The 18,112-nt window shown below is 35.9% G+C and overlaps 7 protein-coding genes and 2 non-coding genes across 9 annotated transcripts, besides 6 other annotated features; 6 read left to right on the top strand and 3 right to left on the bottom strand.

Moving 5' to 3' along the window:
- The first annotated feature begins 4 nt into the window (after nucleotides 1–4).
- Nucleotides 5–336: a long terminal repeat (Ty2 LTR).
- Nucleotides 5–5,960: a mobile genetic element (YDRCTy2-1; Ty2 element, LTR retrotransposon of the Copia (Pseudoviridae) group; contains co-transcribed genes TYA Gag and TYB Pol, encoding proteins involved in structure and function of virus-like particles, flanked by two direct repeats).
- YDR034C-C (gag protein) lies at nucleotides 296–1,612 on the top strand (the record flags this gene model as incomplete). The annotated part of the gene is made up of 1 exon (NM_001184378.1): nucleotides 296–1,612. The coding sequence occupies one exon, from the start codon at nucleotides 296–298 to the stop codon at nucleotides 1,610–1,612; it is 1,317 nt and encodes a 438-aa protein (NP_058139.1).
- Nucleotides 296–5,609, top strand: YDR034C-D (gag-pol fusion protein; the record flags this gene model as incomplete). Its single annotated transcript, NM_001184379.4, is given in 1 exon segment — nucleotides 296–5,609. Coding segments are annotated over 1 exon segment (5,313 nt in total).
- Nucleotides 5,632–5,960: a long terminal repeat (Ty2 LTR).
- Nucleotides 5,961–6,061: 101 nt separating this feature from the next.
- Nucleotides 6,062–6,393: a long terminal repeat (Ty1 LTR).
- Nucleotides 6,394–6,666: a long terminal repeat (Ty1 LTR).
- Nucleotides 6,667–7,542: 876 nt separating this feature from the next.
- On the top strand, nucleotides 7,543–9,915 carry LYS14 (Lys14p; the record flags this gene model as incomplete). The annotated part of the gene is made up of 1 exon (NM_001180342.3): nucleotides 7,543–9,915. One exon carries the CDS (start codon nucleotides 7,543–7,545, stop codon nucleotides 9,913–9,915), a length of 2,373 nt encoding a protein of 790 aa, NP_010317.3.
- A 627-nt stretch (nucleotides 9,916–10,542) lies between these two features.
- MRH1 (Mrh1p) lies at nucleotides 10,543–11,505 on the bottom strand (the record flags this gene model as incomplete). The annotated part of the gene is made up of 1 exon (NM_001180341.1): nucleotides 10,543–11,505. The coding sequence occupies one exon, from the start codon at nucleotides 11,503–11,505 to the stop codon at nucleotides 10,543–10,545; it is 963 nt and encodes a 320-aa protein (NP_010316.1).
- A 372-nt stretch (nucleotides 11,506–11,877) lies between these two features.
- Nucleotides 11,878–13,318, bottom strand: SUT053. Its single transcript, NR_188203.1, has one exon. It is a non-coding gene; the product is annotated as an SUT053 (non-coding RNA).
- SUT468 lies at nucleotides 12,202–13,106 on the top strand. The gene has a single exon (NR_188204.1). It is a non-coding gene; the product is annotated as an SUT468 (non-coding RNA).
- A 749-nt stretch (nucleotides 13,319–14,067) lies between the features above and the next one.
- Nucleotides 14,068–14,309: an origin of replication (ARS450; Autonomously Replicating Sequence).
- A 647-nt stretch (nucleotides 14,310–14,956) lies between these two features.
- On the top strand, nucleotides 14,957–15,553 carry PST2 (flavodoxin-like fold family protein; the record flags this gene model as incomplete). Its single annotated transcript, NM_001180340.1, has 1 exon — nucleotides 14,957–15,553. One exon carries the CDS (start codon nucleotides 14,957–14,959, stop codon nucleotides 15,551–15,553), a length of 597 nt encoding a protein of 198 aa, NP_010315.1.
- Nucleotides 15,554–15,788: 235 nt separating this feature from the next.
- Nucleotides 15,789–16,154, bottom strand: MIX14 (Mix14p; the record flags this gene model as incomplete). Its single annotated transcript, NM_001180339.3, has 1 exon — nucleotides 15,789–16,154. The coding sequence occupies one exon, from the start codon at nucleotides 16,152–16,154 to the stop codon at nucleotides 15,789–15,791; it is 366 nt and encodes a 121-aa protein (NP_010314.4).
- A 224-nt stretch (nucleotides 16,155–16,378) lies between these two features.
- On the top strand, nucleotides 16,379–17,899 carry RAD28 (Rad28p; the record flags this gene model as incomplete). Its single annotated transcript, NM_001180338.3, has 1 exon — nucleotides 16,379–17,899. One exon carries the CDS (start codon nucleotides 16,379–16,381, stop codon nucleotides 17,897–17,899), a length of 1,521 nt encoding a protein of 506 aa, NP_010313.3.
- Between the last annotated feature and the right edge of the window lie 213 nt (nucleotides 17,900–18,112).

Here is an 18,112-nt window from a genome sequence, read left to right as displayed (position 1 = left end):
TTCTTGTTGGAATAAAAATCAACTATCATCTACTAACTAGTATTTACGTTACTAGTATATTATCATATACGGTGTTAGAAGATGACGCAAATGATGAGAAATAGTCATCTAAATTAGTGGAAGCTGAAACGCAAGGATTGATAATGTAATAGGATCAATGAATATTAACATATAAAATGATGATAATAATATTTATAGAATTGTGTAGAATTGCAGATTCCCTTTTATGGATTCCTAAATCCTGGAGGAGAACTTCTAGTATATCTACATACCTAATATTATTGCCTTATTAAAAATGGAATCCCAACAATTATCTCAAAATTCACCCAATCTTCATGGTAGCGCCTATGCTTCGGTTACTTCTAAGGAAGTCCCATCAAATCAAGATCCGTTAGCCGTTTCAGCTTCCAATTTACCGGAATTTGATAGAGATTCCACTAAGGTTAATTCTCAACAAGAGACAACACCTGGGACATCAGCTGTTCCAGAGAACCATCATCATGTCTCTCCTCAACCTGCTTCAGTACCACCTCCACAGAATGGACAGTACCAACAGCACGGCATGATGACCCCAAACAAAGCTATGGCCTCTAACTGGGCACATTACCAACAACCATCTATGATGACGTGTTCACATTATCAAACGTCACCTGCGTATTATCAACCGGACCCACACTATCCGTTGCCACAGTATATCCCACCACTGAGTACTTCCTCACCTGATCCAATCGATTTAAAAAATCAACACTCTGAAATACCTCAAGCTAAGACAAAGGTGGGAAATAACGTCTTACCACCACACACTTTAACATCAGAAGAAAACTTTTCTACATGGGTTAAATTTTACATCAGATTTTTGAAGAACTCTAATCTCGGTGACATCATTCCAAATGACCAGGGTGAAATCAAAAGACAAATGACTTATGAAGAACATGCGTATATATACAATACCTTCCAAGCATTTGCCCCATTTCATTTATTGCCAACATGGGTAAAACAAATTTTAGAAATTAATTATGCTGACATCCTTACAGTCCTTTGTAAAAGTGTGTCCAAAATGCAAACTAACAATCAAGAATTAAAGGATTGGATAGCTCTTGCCAACCTTGAGTACGACGGAAGTACATCTGCTGATACATTTGAAATTACAGTCAGTACGATCATTCAGAGGCTAAAAGAAAACAATATCAATGTTAGCGACAGATTGGCCTGTCAACTAATACTTAAAGGTCTATCCGGTGACTTCAAATACCTACGTAATCAATATCGTACCAAAACGAACATGAAACTTTCCCAATTATTCGCTGAAATTCAATTAATATATGACGAAAATAAAATCATGAATCTAAATAAACCGTCCCAATACAAACAACACAGCGAATACAAAAATGTTTCTCGCACATCTCCAAACACGACTAACACAAAGGTTACAACTCGTAATTATCAGAGAACAAATAGTTCAAAACCAAGAGCAGCAAAAGCTCACAATATTGCTACATCTAGTAAATTCTCAAGGGTGAACAATGATCACATTAATGAATCAACCGTTTCATCACAATACTTAAGCGATGACAACGAACTTAGTCTTAGGCCAGCAACAGAAAGAATCTAAGCCAACACACACAATAGACTCGAATGACGAACTACCTGATCACCTTCTTATTGATTCAGGAGCTTCGCAAACGCTTGTCAGATCAGCCCATTATTTACACCATGCAACACCCAATTCTGAAATAAACATAGTCGATGCTCAAAAACAAGACATTCCTATAAATGCCATTGGTAATCTTCACTTCAACTTTCAGAACGGCACCAAAACATCAATAAAAGCACTACACACACCAAACATAGCCTATGATCTATTAAGTTTGAGTGAGCTGGCTAATCAAAATATTACTGCCTGCTTTACCAGAAACACTTTAGAAAGATCGGATGGTACAGTACTAGCTCCCATAGTCAAACATGGAGACTTTTACTGGTTATCTAAAAAATACCTAATTCCTTCGCACATTTCAAAGCTAACAATAAACAACGTCAACAAAAGCAAAAGCGTAAATAAATATCCATATCCGTTAATACATCGAATGCTTGGACATGCTAACTTCCGAAGTATTCAGAAGTCTCTTAAGAAGAATGCAGTTACATATTTGAAGGAATCGGATATTGAATGGTCTAACGCTAGCACATATCAATGTCCTGACTGTCTAATCGGCAAAAGCACGAAACATAGACATGTCAAAGGATCACGACTAAAGTACCAAGAATCATATGAGCCTTTTCAGTACTTGCATACCGATATATTTGGTCCTGTACATCACTTACCGAAAAGTGCACCTTCTTACTTTATATCGTTTACAGATGAGAAAACCAGATTCCAATGGGTGTACCCATTACACGACCGTCGTGAAGAATCTATCCTCAATGTTTTTACATCGATATTAGCATTTATTAAGAACCAATTCAATGCTCGCGTTCTAGTTATCCAGATGGATCGTGGCTCCGAGTACACTAACAAAACTCTTCATAAGTTCTTTACGAACAGAGGTATTACTGCATGCTATACAACCACGGCAGATTCTAGAGCACACGGTGTCGCTGAACGATTAAATCGTACTTTATTAAACGATTGTCGCACACTGCTTCATTGCAGTGGTCTACCAAATCATCTATGGTTCTCAGCAGTCGAATTTTCTACTATAATCAGAAATTCATTAGTCTCACCAAAAAACGATAAATCTGCAAGACAACATGCAGGTTTAGCTGGACTGGACATTACTACTATACTACCTTTCGGTCAACCGGTTATAGTTAACAACCATAATCCCGACTCGAAAATACATCCTCGTGGCATTCCAGGTTACGCCTTACATCCGTCACGAAACTCTTATGGCTATATTATCTATCTTCCATCATTAAAAAAGACAGTAGATACTACCAATTACGTTATATTACAAGACAAGCAATCCAAATTGGACCAATTCAATTATGATACACTCACCTTTGATGATGATCTCAATCGTTTAACAGCCCATAACCAATCTTTTATTGAAAAAAATGAAACAGAGCAGTCATATGATCAAAATACAGAATCTGATCATGACTATCAATCGGAGATTGAAATAAACTCTGATCCTCTAGTGAACGACTTCTCGTCCCAATCAATAAACCCTTTACAATTAGACAAGGAACCAGTCCAAAAAGTACGTGCACCAAAAGAAGTTGATGCCGACATATCTGAATACAATATTCTTCCATCTACTATACGATCTCGTACACCCCATATCATTAATAAAGAGAGTACCGAAATGGGTGGTACCATTGAATCAGATACTACTTCACCTAGACACTCGTCTACCTTCACTGCACGAAACCAAAAGCGACCTGGTAGTCCCAATGATATGATTGATTTGACCTCACAGGATAGAGTTAATTATGGACTTGAAAACATCAAAACTACACGTTTGGGTGGTACGGAGGAACCATATATTCAACGAAATAGTGATACAAATATCAAATACAGGACTACAAATAGTACGCCCTCAATAGATGACCGTTCGTCCAACAGTGAATCCACTACTCCCATCATCTCCATAGAAACAAAGGCTGCATGCGATAATACACCCTCCATTGATACGGATCCGCCAGAATATCGATCTTCTGACCATGCGACTCCTAATATAATGCCTGACAAATCCTCAAAAAATGTTACGGCTGATTCTATTCTTGACGACCTCCCACTTCCTGACTTAACTAATAAATCTCCTACGGACACTTCTGATGTTTCAAAAGATATTCCACACATACACTCTCGTCAGACTAATTCCAGTTTGGGTGGTATGGATGATTCTAATGTTCTGACTACTACCAAAAGTAAGAAAAGATCATTAGAAGATAATGAAACTGAAATTGAGGTATCCCGAGACACATGGAATAATAAGAATATGAGAAGTCTGGAACCACCAAGATCGAAGAAACGTATAAATCTAATTGCTGCAATAAAAGGAGTAAAATCAATCAAACCAGTTCGAACGACCTTAAGATATGATGAAGCAATTACATATAATGAAGACAACAAAGAAAAAGACAGATATATTGAAGCTTATCATAAAGAAATTAACCAACTATTGAGAATGAACACTTGGGATACAAACAAATATTATGATAGAAATGACATAGATCCTAAGAAAGTAATAAACTCAATGTTTATATTTAACAAAAAACGTGATGGTACACACAAAGCTAGATTTGTTGCAAGAGGCGACATTCAACACCCCGATACATATGATTCTGATATGCAATCCAATACCGTACATCACTATGCACTGATGACGTCATTGTCAATCGCATTAGACAATGACTATTATATCACACAGCTGGACATATCCTCTGCTTACTTATATGCTGATATCAAAGAAGAATTATACATAAGACCTCCACCACATTTAGGTTTGAATGATAAGTTACTACGTTTGAGAAAATCACTCTATGGTTTGAAACAAAGTGGTGCAAACTGGTATGAAACCATTAAATCATATTTAATAAATTGTTGCGACATGCAAGAAGTTCGCGGATGGTCATGCGTATTTAAGAATAGTCAAGTAACAATTTGCTTATTCGTTGATGATATGATATTATTCAGCAAAGACTTAAATGCAAATAAGAAAATCATAACAACACTCAAGAAACAATACGATACAAAGATAATAAATCTGGGTGAAGGTGATAACGAAATTCAGTACGACATACTTGGATTAGAGATCAAATATCAAAGAAGCAAGTACATGAAATTAGGTATGGAAAAATCCTTGACAGAAAAATTACCCAAACTAAACGTACCTTTGAACCCAAAAGGAAAGAAACTTAGAGCTCCAGGTCAACCAGGTCATTATATAGACCAGGATGAACTAGAAATAGATGAAGATGAATATAAAGAGAAAGTACATGAAATGCAAAAGTTGATTGGTCTAGCTTCATATGTTGGATATAAATTTAGATTTGACTTACTATACTACATCAACACACTTGCTCAACATATACTATTCCCCTCTAGGCAAGTTTTAGACATGACATATGAGTTAATACAATTCATGTGGGACACTAGAGATAAACAATTAATATGGCACAAAAACAAACCTACCAAGCCAGATAATAAACTAGTCGCAATAAGCGATGCTTCATATGGTAACCAACCATATTACAAGTCACAAATTGGTAACATTTTCCTACTCAACGGAAAAGTGATTGGAGGAAAGTCGACAAAGGCTTCGTTAACATGCACTTCAACTACAGAAGCAGAAATACACGCAGTCAGTGAAGCTATACCGCTATTGAATAACCTCAGTCACCTTGTGCAAGAACTTAACAAGAAACCAATTATTAAAGGCTTACTTACTGATAGTAGATCAACGATCAGTATAATTAAGTCTACAAATGAAGAGAAATTTAGAAACAGATTTTTTGGCACAAAGGCAATGAGACTTAGAGATGAAGTATCAGGTAATAATTTATACGTATACTACATCGAGACCAAGAAGAACATTGCTGATGTGATGACAAAACCTCTTCCGATAAAAACATTTAAACTATTAACTAACAAATGGATTCATTAGATCTATTACATTATGGGTGGTATGTTGGAATAAAAATCAACTATCATCTACTAACTAGTATTTACGTTACTAGTATATTATCATATACGGTGTTAGAAGATGACGCAAATGATGAGAAATAGTCATCTAAATTAGTGGAAGCTGAAACGCAAGGATTGATAATGTAATAGGATCAATGAATATTAACATATAAAATGATGATAATAATATTTATAGAATTGTGTAGAATTGCAGATTCCCTTTTATGGATTCCTAAATCCTCGAGGAGAACTTCTAGTATATCTACATACCTAATATTATTGCCTTATTAAAAATGGAATCCCAACAATTATCTCAAAATCCACATTCTCAACATTTCTTGTGCATCATATAATCTTAGGAAGAAGGACACTATTATATAAATATCGTCTATTAAGTACTATTCGTGTTACTGGTATATTATTATATATGGTTGTTAGAATAAAAATCCACTATCGTCTATCAACTAATAGTTATACTATCAATATATTATCATATACGGTGTTAAGATGATGACATAAGTTATGAGAAGCTGTCATCGAAGTTAGAGGAAGCTGAAGTGCAAGGATTGATAATGTAATAGGATAATGAAACATATAAAACGGAATGAGGAATAATCTTAATATTGGTATATAGAAATATAGATTCCATTATGGGGATTCCTAGACCCTCGAGGAGAACTTCTAGTATACCCTATATACCTAATATTATAGCCTTTATCAAAAATGGAATCCCAACAATTATCTCAACATTCACCCATTTCTCAATGGTGTAAGAAGAGCACATAAAGATTGAGAAACTGCCATCAAATCTAATGGAATCTGAATGCAGTGATTGATAATATGATAGGTTAATGACTGACAACACATAAAATGAAAAGAAAAATAACAATATTACTTGAAATGTTTGAAATGTCAATTCCCTTGTGCAGATTCCTATATCCCTGAGGAGGTGTTCTAGTAAACTCTGTATACCCAATGCTATAGTCTTTTACCAACATTGAAACTCAAGAATTACCTCAATATTTACCTACTCCTGAAAAGGAAAAGAAGAAAAAAATTATAATATTATTTATGGTTATTATCAACATTTTGAAGTAGCCTTCTAAAATCTGAGGATAATTTCTAGCATATGTCACTAATGTATGTCATTACCCGTTACTCAAAAGCATGATAAAAAAAATCACCATAATATACGCTTGGCTTTTACTCCTTGCTAAATAAATTACACAATGCTCAAAAATGTTCTTTATTCTAAAGGATTCATTGAAACAGGCAACCATTCAGAAATCATCGATAGTATTAAGCGCATAAACATTTAGAATATACATCCCTAATTTTGAAATTTAAATCAGATATTGTCTAAACATGTGCTCTGACTCGCTATATTATGCAGAATGTACAATCTCGTCTAAGCATATGTCACCATCTTCTTTTCCTGCAAGCCAGACACATTCTCTCTTTTTCAAGAAATTGTTGTCTACAATAACGTATTACGAAATTAGGCGACTGCTGGTATAGATCACAGAGACAGGGCCTCACTTATTTGATAACACAAGGAAACGATGACCAAACAGCGTTACAGCACGGTATGAATAAAACGACACCTTCTTAGCCGTGAATTCCGCGCTTCAAGTTGCACATCATTGCCTACGAGGACGCGACGTGACTCAATTGGAAGAAATGACAGTGGAAAAATTTCCTCAGGAATTTCAAAATCATAACCATAGGCCGATTAGAATGCTTATTGTTCTGCATCACTTCAGTCTAGGCGAATAAGAAAAGCCCAGCAGAGGTCATCACGTAGCTACAGGAATTGCTGTGAACGTTGCTAGATAAATTTTCCTTTTTAGTCCTTATCTCCCTGTTTCTTCCTTCTCTCATCATTTTGGTATAAGATCTGTTTTCTGGCAATAATGTTCGAATCTGTCAATTTGGATGAAAATTCTCCAGAGGATAGAGAACTGGCTAAGGTTTTGTCCCCACCGGGTAGTTATCTTTCTCCAGCTTCACTAGACAGTGGTTCATCGTTCACAAATAGTGGGACTTCAACTAGTTGCTTTGAACCAAAAAACAATCTACCCTCCTTATCGTTTTTAAATGCTAGAGCGGGATCTTTAGGTGGCATTTTTAATCATAAACAGATGACCTCGCCGTCAAATTCGAATATAGGAGGCGAAAATGTAGAATCGACCACAAGTAGTAATGACGGCAGTAATGAAAATGCAGGTCATCCCACTACTTCAGAGCAAGATCAAAATGCAGATCACCCCACTATTTCACAGGCAGATGATAATGGACACTCATCGTTGACCCCTAATCCTGCTGTAACTTCAACTGTTACGGATAAGAAGGGAAATACAGTAAAACGGAAGTACTCCAGAAATGGGTGCTCCGAGTGTAAGAGACGAAGAATGAAATGTGATGAAACTAAACCGACTTGTTGGCAGTGCGCAAGATTGAATCGTCAGTGCGTTTACGTTTTAAACCCAAAAAATAAGAAAAGAAGAACCTCAAATGCTCAAAGAGTAAAAGAATTTAGGAAGCACAGTACTAGCCTCGATAATGATCATAATAATGCTCGCAAGCGTCAGCATTCGTCATGCAAGGCTGAGAAGAAGAAAAAAGTACGACAAAATTTAAGTGAAGACACCACGGACCCTAAACCGATTACAGATAACGGCAAGAATGTACCTTTGGATGAAATAGAATCCCTAGAGATTCCAAATTTGGACCTTACCACCACAATGAATGGATATGACGTTAATTTACTAATGCAGAACTTGAATGATATGGTTAATATGAAACTTCATGACTCTTACTTATTGAATGAAGAACTGAAAGGATTAGATTTGCCCGATTTGGACATACCTGAACTTTTGCCCGCTTCGAATGTGAACAGTAGCGTACCAATATCCTTTCTGGTGAATAATGTAATAACTTTCAACACAAAACTAAGCTCGTTCAAACTAGGTGGAATCCACGATAAGTATCTAAAGATATTTTACTACGATTGCTTAGATTCTATTGCGCCCTTTTTCCAAAATCAAGGGAACCCGTTAAGAGATATCTTACTTTCATTTGCGAAAAACGAGGCCTATCTTTTATCTTCCATATTAGCTACGGGAGCATCTATAGCATATAGAAAGTCTAATAACTTGGAAGATGAACGAAACTATTGTGCTTATTTGTCACATTGCCTGAGCCTGTTGGGTGAACAATTCAAGAATGAGTCAAACGTTTTAAATAGGATAGAGCCTATCATCCTGACGGTCATCATGCTTGCATGGGATTGTATTTATTCAATGAATTCTCAATGGAGGTCTCACTTAAAAGGTGTAACTGACCTTTTTAAAAAAATCAATGCCGGGAATTCCTCCAAAGTACTTAACGTTGCAAAATGTTGGTTTAAAGTTATGGAAACATTCGCCAGTATAAGTACGGTATTTGGCGGATCTTTAATTGATAATAATGACCTTGATGCAATTTTTGATCCATATGATTACCAATATGTTGACTCGTTAAAATTTTTAAATATTATGACTCCACTAAATGAGTTTAATCTTTTAAGAGGACATAAAGAAGATTTCGATCTTGTTATTAAAGAAGTTTTCAAATCACTCAATACAATTAGGTCAACTGAAAAAAATTACTTTTCTAAAGAAGAAGGTTTGTTCACTAAGAAATTAGACTATCTGCTTTTATCATCCCAAACTTCGTCCGAAAAGTCCAAAGACCAGATATCATATTTCAATACGCAGAAAATTCTAGTGGAAATTGACAAGCAATTAGATTACGAATTTATTGACAAATCTGGAATTATACCCTCAGACAATCAGTCACACCCTAGAATTAGTAATATTCATGATAATGCCATCGATATGGTGACATTAAAGAACGGTGAAGAAGTTGCCATCAGCTGGTATGATATTTCTCATCAGACACAAGTTTTATCTTTCTTATTAATTGTATTATTAAAACTTTTAGGTATGCCAAAAGAGTCAAGTACCATTCAACAAGTGGTCAAGAAAATCATGTCTTTCTTCAAATTCTTAGACAGTGACTCGCCGCCACAAAATTCAAGGACTTGTTATAGTAATTTTGCTGTATTGATTGCAGGTTTGAATGCAATGGACGAGGAAACAAGAGCGATTGTTAAAAGATATTATAAAATCAATGGTGGAAAATTTCAAAAGCTCACAGAACATAATCTTAACAGACTGGAAAAGGTCTGGTATGGTAAAAATCAAAATTACAGGTTAGAAGAACAAGACGTTTTAACATGGTAGTTTGTCTGTTTACGTAATAATTTTGCCTGTAGATTGATATAAAATTGTGTACGGATAATTGCACTGGCACGTCAAAAGTCCGAGAACTATTTTTCTCGAGAATGCCGCGCAAAGCAGGCACCGTGCCTTTATCTTTCTTTTTTTTCCTCCAGCACTAAACCTTCCATAACAATACTATTAGAAAGGTTGTTATCAAATATTAAAATAACTATTAAAGTGATACAAATATATATATAGATGACGATGGGCATAAAAAAGCTCGTTTCTAATCATCAACTATACGTTTCTTGATCAAAATGCACTGAGCAAAATATTGTTATGAAAACATACTTGCTTGACGAAATGGATTAAATGGATCCATTAAATTAAAAAATGAGTCTAGAATTGCACTTTATGATAGAAAATAAAAATTCGACAAGAAATGGTGATAATTTAACGAACGAAAATATTGAAACGTCAGGAAAATAAAATAAAATATGATAAAAGTTGAAGATGGAGTAAAATAATCTTGTCAAATAATCAATAAAGACAGTTTTATCCATTTATAGGATTGGCTTGAAGTAGAAAATTCTTCAAAGATGATTGAAAGAAAGAAGAAAGTAGCACATAATTGACATGACGATTGGCTTATTCTTCAGACTTCTTAGACTTCTTAGATTTCTTGCTCTTCTTAGACTTCTTTTTCTTGTCCTTACTCAAGTTTGGTGTAGCAGCAGGTCTTGGACTAGCAACTGGAGCTTTTGGAGCCATCACTGCTTCGGCATCACTAGGTCCGAAATGGTAGCCCAATTTGTCAGCACCGAAGTGGTTAGCAATTGGAACCAATAAAGTTGGAATGAAACACATCAAAATAAGATCAATGATACCATAGAAAATACCGGCAGAGTCTGGCTGCAAAACGTTACCACCATCGGTAATACCGAAACAAGTTGGGTAAGCAATAATCCACAAGAACATAATAATGCTGAAGAAAACAAGGAATGTCAACCTGATATCGTTATCTCTTTGTTTCACCAAGTTGTAACTGGTGGTCATAACACTGATACTAACGACAATAGCAGCACCTAGACCGATGGTGTAGTAACCCCATTTGTAAGTGGAGTGAACACAGGCAGCGATCAACCAACAAACAGTGAAGAATTCAGTAATACAAACATTGAAAGCCATTTGCCAGAATGGGGTACCAGCTAGCATACAGATTTGAATAATTGGCCATGGCAAAGCTAAGAACCAACCAACGAATCTAGAGTAGAAGATTTGTCTGTAACCTGGATGTTCTTTTTGAGTAGAAGTTTGGACATGGTTGTACTTAGCCTTGACTGGAATCCAACCTAAGTTAGAAGCCATGGTGAAATAAGCGATACACATGAAAAAGTTTGGAGCAATACCGGTAAGGTAAAAGAATCTGTCATTGACTGGTTTTCTGAACATTAAGAATGTTAAAATTAAACCAAATAATAGGTAACAACAGAAACATGTCCAGAACCAATCGGAACCACGACTAGTGATGTGGAAATCCGCACCGGTTGGAGGGTTAATTTTGATGGCTTCGTTACCACCTCTTTTAATTAAAGTTTCAAAGGTAGACATTGTTATTTTTCTTCTTTGTTCTGTGGGTTAAAGGAAGATGATTAGATATTAAGTGAAATTAGGTATTAGTTAAAATTAAAGCAAAAAATTAATGTTAAAATAGGGTCAAAAAATTGGATGTAGAGAAAGAAAAAGTTATTGAAATAATAATATTTTTGTTCGAGGAAACTTTTTTTTTTTCTGAGTTTCTTTTATTATTCTTTTTCTTCGCAATGTTTCTTAACAATAAGGACAAAAGATAGTGACAACGATCTAAGAATTAAAATAAGCTTAATAATAAATAAAAAGAAGAACTTGAAAAGGGAAAAAGAAGAAATAACGAGAAGTGGGAAAGAAATAAGGATATATCTTAAGTTACCGAAAAAGACACTACTTATAAATGAAGAAACCAGGTGAAGAGATCCTTTGTTTTACGAAGACCGTATTTATACATTTCCCTTCATGTACATGTGTGATAAATTGGAAAACCACTTCTGGAATTAAACTGCTTTTTCTGACATCCTTGTGCAGTCGTTACTGCGATTATTTACATCTTTACTGATTCGTATGAGTGTTTATTTCCATTTTGCCTTTTTTGTCCAGGAAAACTAGAGATGCCGATTTTCGGTTAACAAAAAAAGTCCTGGTGAGGGAAAAAAAACGCTATTTTTTTTGCTCACCGCACTAAGAACTAGCCGGAGAAGACTAAGCTAGGAAAGGGATGGAACAGATGACGACGAAGAAGATTAAGTAAAAAAGGTAAAGGGAGACGAGATGGTGACAAGTATCTCTTTTTTTTATTGCCTTTTTCATATTACCTATTACCGCAAACTGATATATTTCTCAAAGGAGAAATAGTAAAGTGGAAGAGGTTTGGGTCTCTTGGTAACCGGACTACATTTGCAAGTTGCATCTTCCATCGAAGTATTAATTCCCTCCATCCTCTTCTCACTAACACCGGCACGATTTTAAAAATTTTTCAACTCCGTTGTTGAATTACGTATTCCTCTTTATGGTAAGCGCTAAGATGAACAGCGCTGAAAAGCAAAATTTGAATGCTTGAAATTCAGAACATGACTATTCGTTCAGTACTCGCTTCATTTGCATCCTTAGTTAATTTGGCCTGAATTACTTTTTGAATTCAAGAGATAGTGCATAAAATGCGGCCCCCCTTTCCAGCTTCCATAAATTGCGCTGATTGCATGTCTGACTAAGCTTTTTTTTTTTTTTAAGCGACCTTGTCTCGAGGAGCATAATAAAAAAAAGGGAGTAAGGTCGGCGGCAGTCGCTTTTATTAAACTGAAGTAAAACAGAACAAAAATTACTTAAGGGTCGCTAATATTACCCTTATCCTCTCAACAAAAGATAAGAAATTAATTGACCTATACCTATAATACCTAATAAACCCAAAAGTGTCTTGCTCTGATGTATTTGTTTTTTTTAACACAACCTTGCTACCTTAGGCCATCGAGAAGAGATTGAGGTCAAAGTGGAAGCGTTGGAAAAGAAGGAAGACCCATAGTATAATGAAGCTAGTTACCATCCTTAGACGACGCCCATATTTTTCAATTTCTCTTATTTTTTTTTTACGCAGCGTAGCAGTTATGGACAAAAGCCGGCCTGAAACAAGATTGAGATTAAATGAAAGGGCGTCTGCTTGTATATGAACTCAGTCGTCCACTCTTTTTAAAGTACTCTACTTATATAAAAAAAAAAGATAGGGATTTACAATGTTAATTATTACACGCAGCATCTAGCGTATGATTGTATGTCCCGAATGCCCCGTTATTACCCAATAAAGCAAATTAATACGGTCTTTTTATAAAGCTGTGCTTCTTTTTCGGGGTAGTTTTTCCGTGAAACCCGTAGATGGGAACAAGAAGAGCAAAAAACCCTTTTTTTTAAATAATCCGAGAGTTTGACAACTTGTAAAAAAAAGCGCAAATGTCGGCGCGCCAAGTTGAAAAGTCGCTCAGAGAAATGAGAGGTAATACCGCGTTCCCAAAACAAATAAACAAACAGAGCAGCCAATCTGCGTGGAAAGTAAACCAAAAAAGCAGAATCACTTGAATCAGGCGGTTTTCTTCGCTTACTCTATACGGAGCCTAAATGCAAAAAAATAGATATTTTGTACTATTCTAAATCGGAGGCCTTCTCTGTGTTCTCAATTTTTTGTAAAGGCATTGAAATATGAAAACAAAATTAGGTGTATGAGCATGAGCACATCGAAGTAATTTAGATTTCTTTATTAATTATGCATGTAGTACACATTACCGCTAACCTTACATCTGCATAAGATCTTGCATCTTCAATAAAAACTCTTTCGCCTTGACTGGAGCATTCAAAATTAAGCGCCTTTTGCTCGCTTCGCAGATTTCTACAATTGAGATAGCATTGCTGTGAGCGCCCTTGCGTGAATCTATATCGTGAAAGAGAAGATATTATGACAAAAAATTGAATGATTTTGCGGGGCCATACCAAAATCCTTTCATGAAACAAGAGTTATTCTTTTAAAAGAAAGCGAACTATGCTATTTATCTTTACGTGTTACATCCAAAATCATTGCCGTAATTTTGTAGGAAGCGCAAAGTGTGTGATTAAAGCATTTGCTATTCTTTTAATTTCCCTTTCCTCTTTTGTTTTGTTTTTTTATATTTTTGCCTATATTCTTCTTTTTCTTTTTCTGTCTTGGGACGAAAGACAACAAAAAAAACCACCAGTAGCAAGAAATAAAAGAAGAGCCACTTAAATCGAGATAATATCTAAATACAACTTTTTATCATGGCAAGAAGAAGGAATATTTCTTGCAAAAACGTGAAAAGGAGTATACTACATAATCGTTGGACTGTCATACTCCGGATGTAGTTTTTACTATTTTGATTATCAGTAATATATCTCCTTTTAAATGATAATTATATATATATATATATATATGTACTACTAATAATGACAGTGTGACCTGGGTGGTTCGAAACATCTAGCGTAACTTAATAGTTATTGGCTGCCACCTCTTTGGCCTTGGAAACAGAGGGACTCATGCGTTTTGATGAGTGTCCAACTTATTAAGGTGCGTGCGCCTGGCTTGTTTCCCTGGATAACATTATGGACTTAAATCGTTTTACTTGTGGCTTTTGCGACGCTGACTGATTCATTATTAATTTTTCCTATTGCCGCTCATTGCGATCGCTTACCCGTCTCTTGACTGTCTTAGTAAAAAATTAATAATTCTGCGGGGCTGCACCTGCGCAGTGTATTGGCAAGCCTTGGCTTCGTTAGCAACCCCTTTCCCACAATTGAGTACAGTTACTCTCTGGACAACAATAAAATATATATAAACGTCAACGAGCGGCAAAACGATCAATGCATTTGGCCTTATTCTTTTTACTGTTTTTCTCATATAATTAAATATCGTCGAATAATATATTCAATAAATCATCACCACTCTCTAGTTAAAAGAATCCAATTATATACAATGCCAAGAGTAGCTATCATCATTTACACACTATATGGTCACGTTGCTGCCACCGCAGAGGCAGAAAAGAAGGGAATTGAAGCCGCTGGAGGCTCTGCAGACATTTATCAAGTCGAGGAAACGTTGTCTCCAGAAGTTGTTAAGGCGCTTGGCGGTGCTCCAAAGCCAGATTACCCAATTGCCACTCAAGATACGTTGACAGAATATGATGCCTTTTTGTTTGGTATTCCAACTAGATTTGGTAACTTCCCTGCTCAATGGAAGGCTTTCTGGGACCGTACCGGTGGGTTGTGGGCTAAGGGTGCTTTGCATGGTAAGGTCGCTGGTTGTTTCGTCTCCACCGGAACTGGTGGTGGTAATGAAGCCACAATTATGAACTCTTTGTCTACTTTGGCTCATCACGGTATCATTTTTGTCCCATTGGGTTACAAGAATGTTTTCGCTGAATTGACCAATATGGATGAAGTTCACGGTGGTTCACCATGGGGTGCGGGTACCATTGCAGGCAGTGACGGTTCAAGATCTCCTTCCGCCTTGGAATTACAAGTACACGAAATTCAAGGCAAGACTTTCTACGAAACCGTTGCAAAGTTTTGAAATAATTTGAAGTATTACTTCTCCTACCTATGGAAATGAATGATCCTTTACCGAAAATTATTCTGTGATGAAAAAAGGACTGCCCGTCAGGTATACCTAAGTATCTTTAGAAAATATATATACTTTAAATACAGTAATTTCTTCGGACATTTTAGTTAAAAAATATTCACAGGAATATATAATGTCTTTATGCAACGATAAAAATGGCGGAAATAAACAAAGGAAGCCTATTAATTCAGTCCTTGATTAATTCCAAGTTTACTCCATTAATTGAAGGCTTAATATTTTTATTTTTAACCTGCAATTCCGCACATTTCCTTAAGTCCTGTAAGAATCCTAGACAGTTTTCGTTAATAGTTCTTGTACCCATATTATCACGAATGCATTGGTCATATTTCTTCATTGGCTCACTACATTCGCTCATGATACTTTTCACACTGGGCACTTTTTCTCTAATGCATGTAGATAATATCATTCTTCCATCTTTACACTTCCCAGGATTTTCCTCATTATCTCTTATGCATTTATGATATTGCAGAAACTCCTGGGGGCAATTTGCCACAACATCTTCTATGACAATCTCATCCAAAATATCAGACATCTTCTTCACCTATCTTTAACTTATTAGCTCGGTGCTTACAGGAACATGTCTTTATATTAGGGAGGGACCTGCAAGTTTACTTTGAATAGTTTCTTAAGCGTAGGAAAAAAAAAAAACTCCGAACTCGGATGTGCAGCTAAAAGCATCGCTATCTCATCTCCCATTAGACCACAGACAACATAAAATTTTATCTCTTTCTCGTTCTGGGACGTAAGTACAGGTCAATGGATCCATTTTTAGAGTTCAGAGTAGGCAATATCTCATTAAATGAATTTTATAGAAGAACTATTCAAAGCGAATTTGAGAGGATCCTTGAAGATCCCCTATCAAATATGAAAAACTACAGATTTAGTAAACAATCAAACTATAGTACAAAAGAAAAAACACCGTTAAGTATAGGTGTTAACTGTCTTGATATTGATGATACTGGTCAAGTGTTATTAGGAGGTGGAGATGATGGGTCACTTTCCATTTGGGGTTTAGATGAATCATTGCACCGCAATGATGAAGGTGAACAGGAATTGATCAATAAAAGGCTAAACTATATCAAGCGACAGCCTCACCAATCAGATGATGAGCCTGCTCAAATAATGGGTTATAAAAATAAAAGAACACGAATAAACGACAACAACACTATGAGACTGGTGCACAGTTTTCAAACACAGAGAAACAAATATCGAATGTATAGACAGTCTAGTGCTGCAGTTCCAGTTCAAAGATCACACATATCAAATAAAACGGATTCTCCTATCGGGTTTAGTGAGACACTATCTGAAACAGATTCAGAAGCTTCCATATCTCACCATAAATATGGTATAACAACTTTGAAGTGGTATAAGGCTGATAATGGGATGTTTTTTACTGGCTCAAATGATAAAACTGTAAAAATATGGGACACAAACAGGTTTGAAGCGGTTCAAGATATAAACCTGGGGTATAAAATAAATCAAATTGATAATAACGTTGTCGACGACAGTTCTTTGCTTGTAGTGGCAAGTGAAGACTACTATCCAAGATTAATTGACCTGAGAACCATGAATTCAGGGGTAACTGCGCTTGGAATGGGAAATCAAACACGAATGCAATCAGAAATTTTATGCTGCAAATTTAACCCCGTCAGGGAACAGATTATTGCTTGTGGTGACATGGAGGGTGGGGTAAAATTATGGGATCTAAGAATGAGGAACAGACTGTATTCAGAATTGAAAAGAAATAAAAATAGGTTCAAGACTATAAATAACGATGATAATGACGATCAAAGCGATGTCTATTTCAGCTCTAACCAATCAAAAGCCCATCTGAGATGTTGCAGTGACATTGTTTGGAATAGTGAGGGTTCAGAGCTATGTTCAGTCGGCATGGATGGAAAACTGAATGTTTGGAGGCCATTTACGGAAATTCTGCAACCAGAAGGTCTAGCTAGTTATTCCCAGTTGGGAACACAAGACCTGAGCCGTATCAAATACAAAAAAAGAGTATCTCGAAGGTTGCTTTGGTTTGACAAGTTTTTACTGTGTATTACTGACAATGGTGAAGTAGAAATATACAATACGGAGGAAAAAAAACTTTGGAACAAGCTCGAATACCCAATGGTTAATCAGGTAAAAAAAAATCAGGCTTCGCATTGTCAGTTTAGTTCCATGATTGTGCAAACAAATATAATGAATTCAGTTGGCCTCAAATTGTTCTTTGGAACTAACAACAACACCGTTAGCGACGGCGGATCCATCTTTGAATGTTCATAAGTAATAAATGCCGTATAGAATATGATAATAGTCTTCGCGGCTCTTATAATTGAACCAATGTAGGTTTGTATTACCCGGAAACGTATATCGCTACACACGAATATACAACTAATAGCTATATACAAATGCTTTCATCTCAGACTTGGCAGGTATATTTTACCAAGCCGCTTCACCTCTTATCCTCCACTTCATGCATACTTTTCAATAGAGAGC

This window comes from Saccharomyces cerevisiae, chromosome IV (assembly GCF_000146045.2).
Source record: "Saccharomyces cerevisiae S288C chromosome IV, complete sequence".
Lineage (NCBI taxonomy): Eukaryota > Fungi > Ascomycota > Saccharomycetes > Saccharomycetales > Saccharomycetaceae > Saccharomyces > Saccharomyces cerevisiae.
This window is presented reverse-complemented; position numbering and strand designations above follow the sequence as displayed.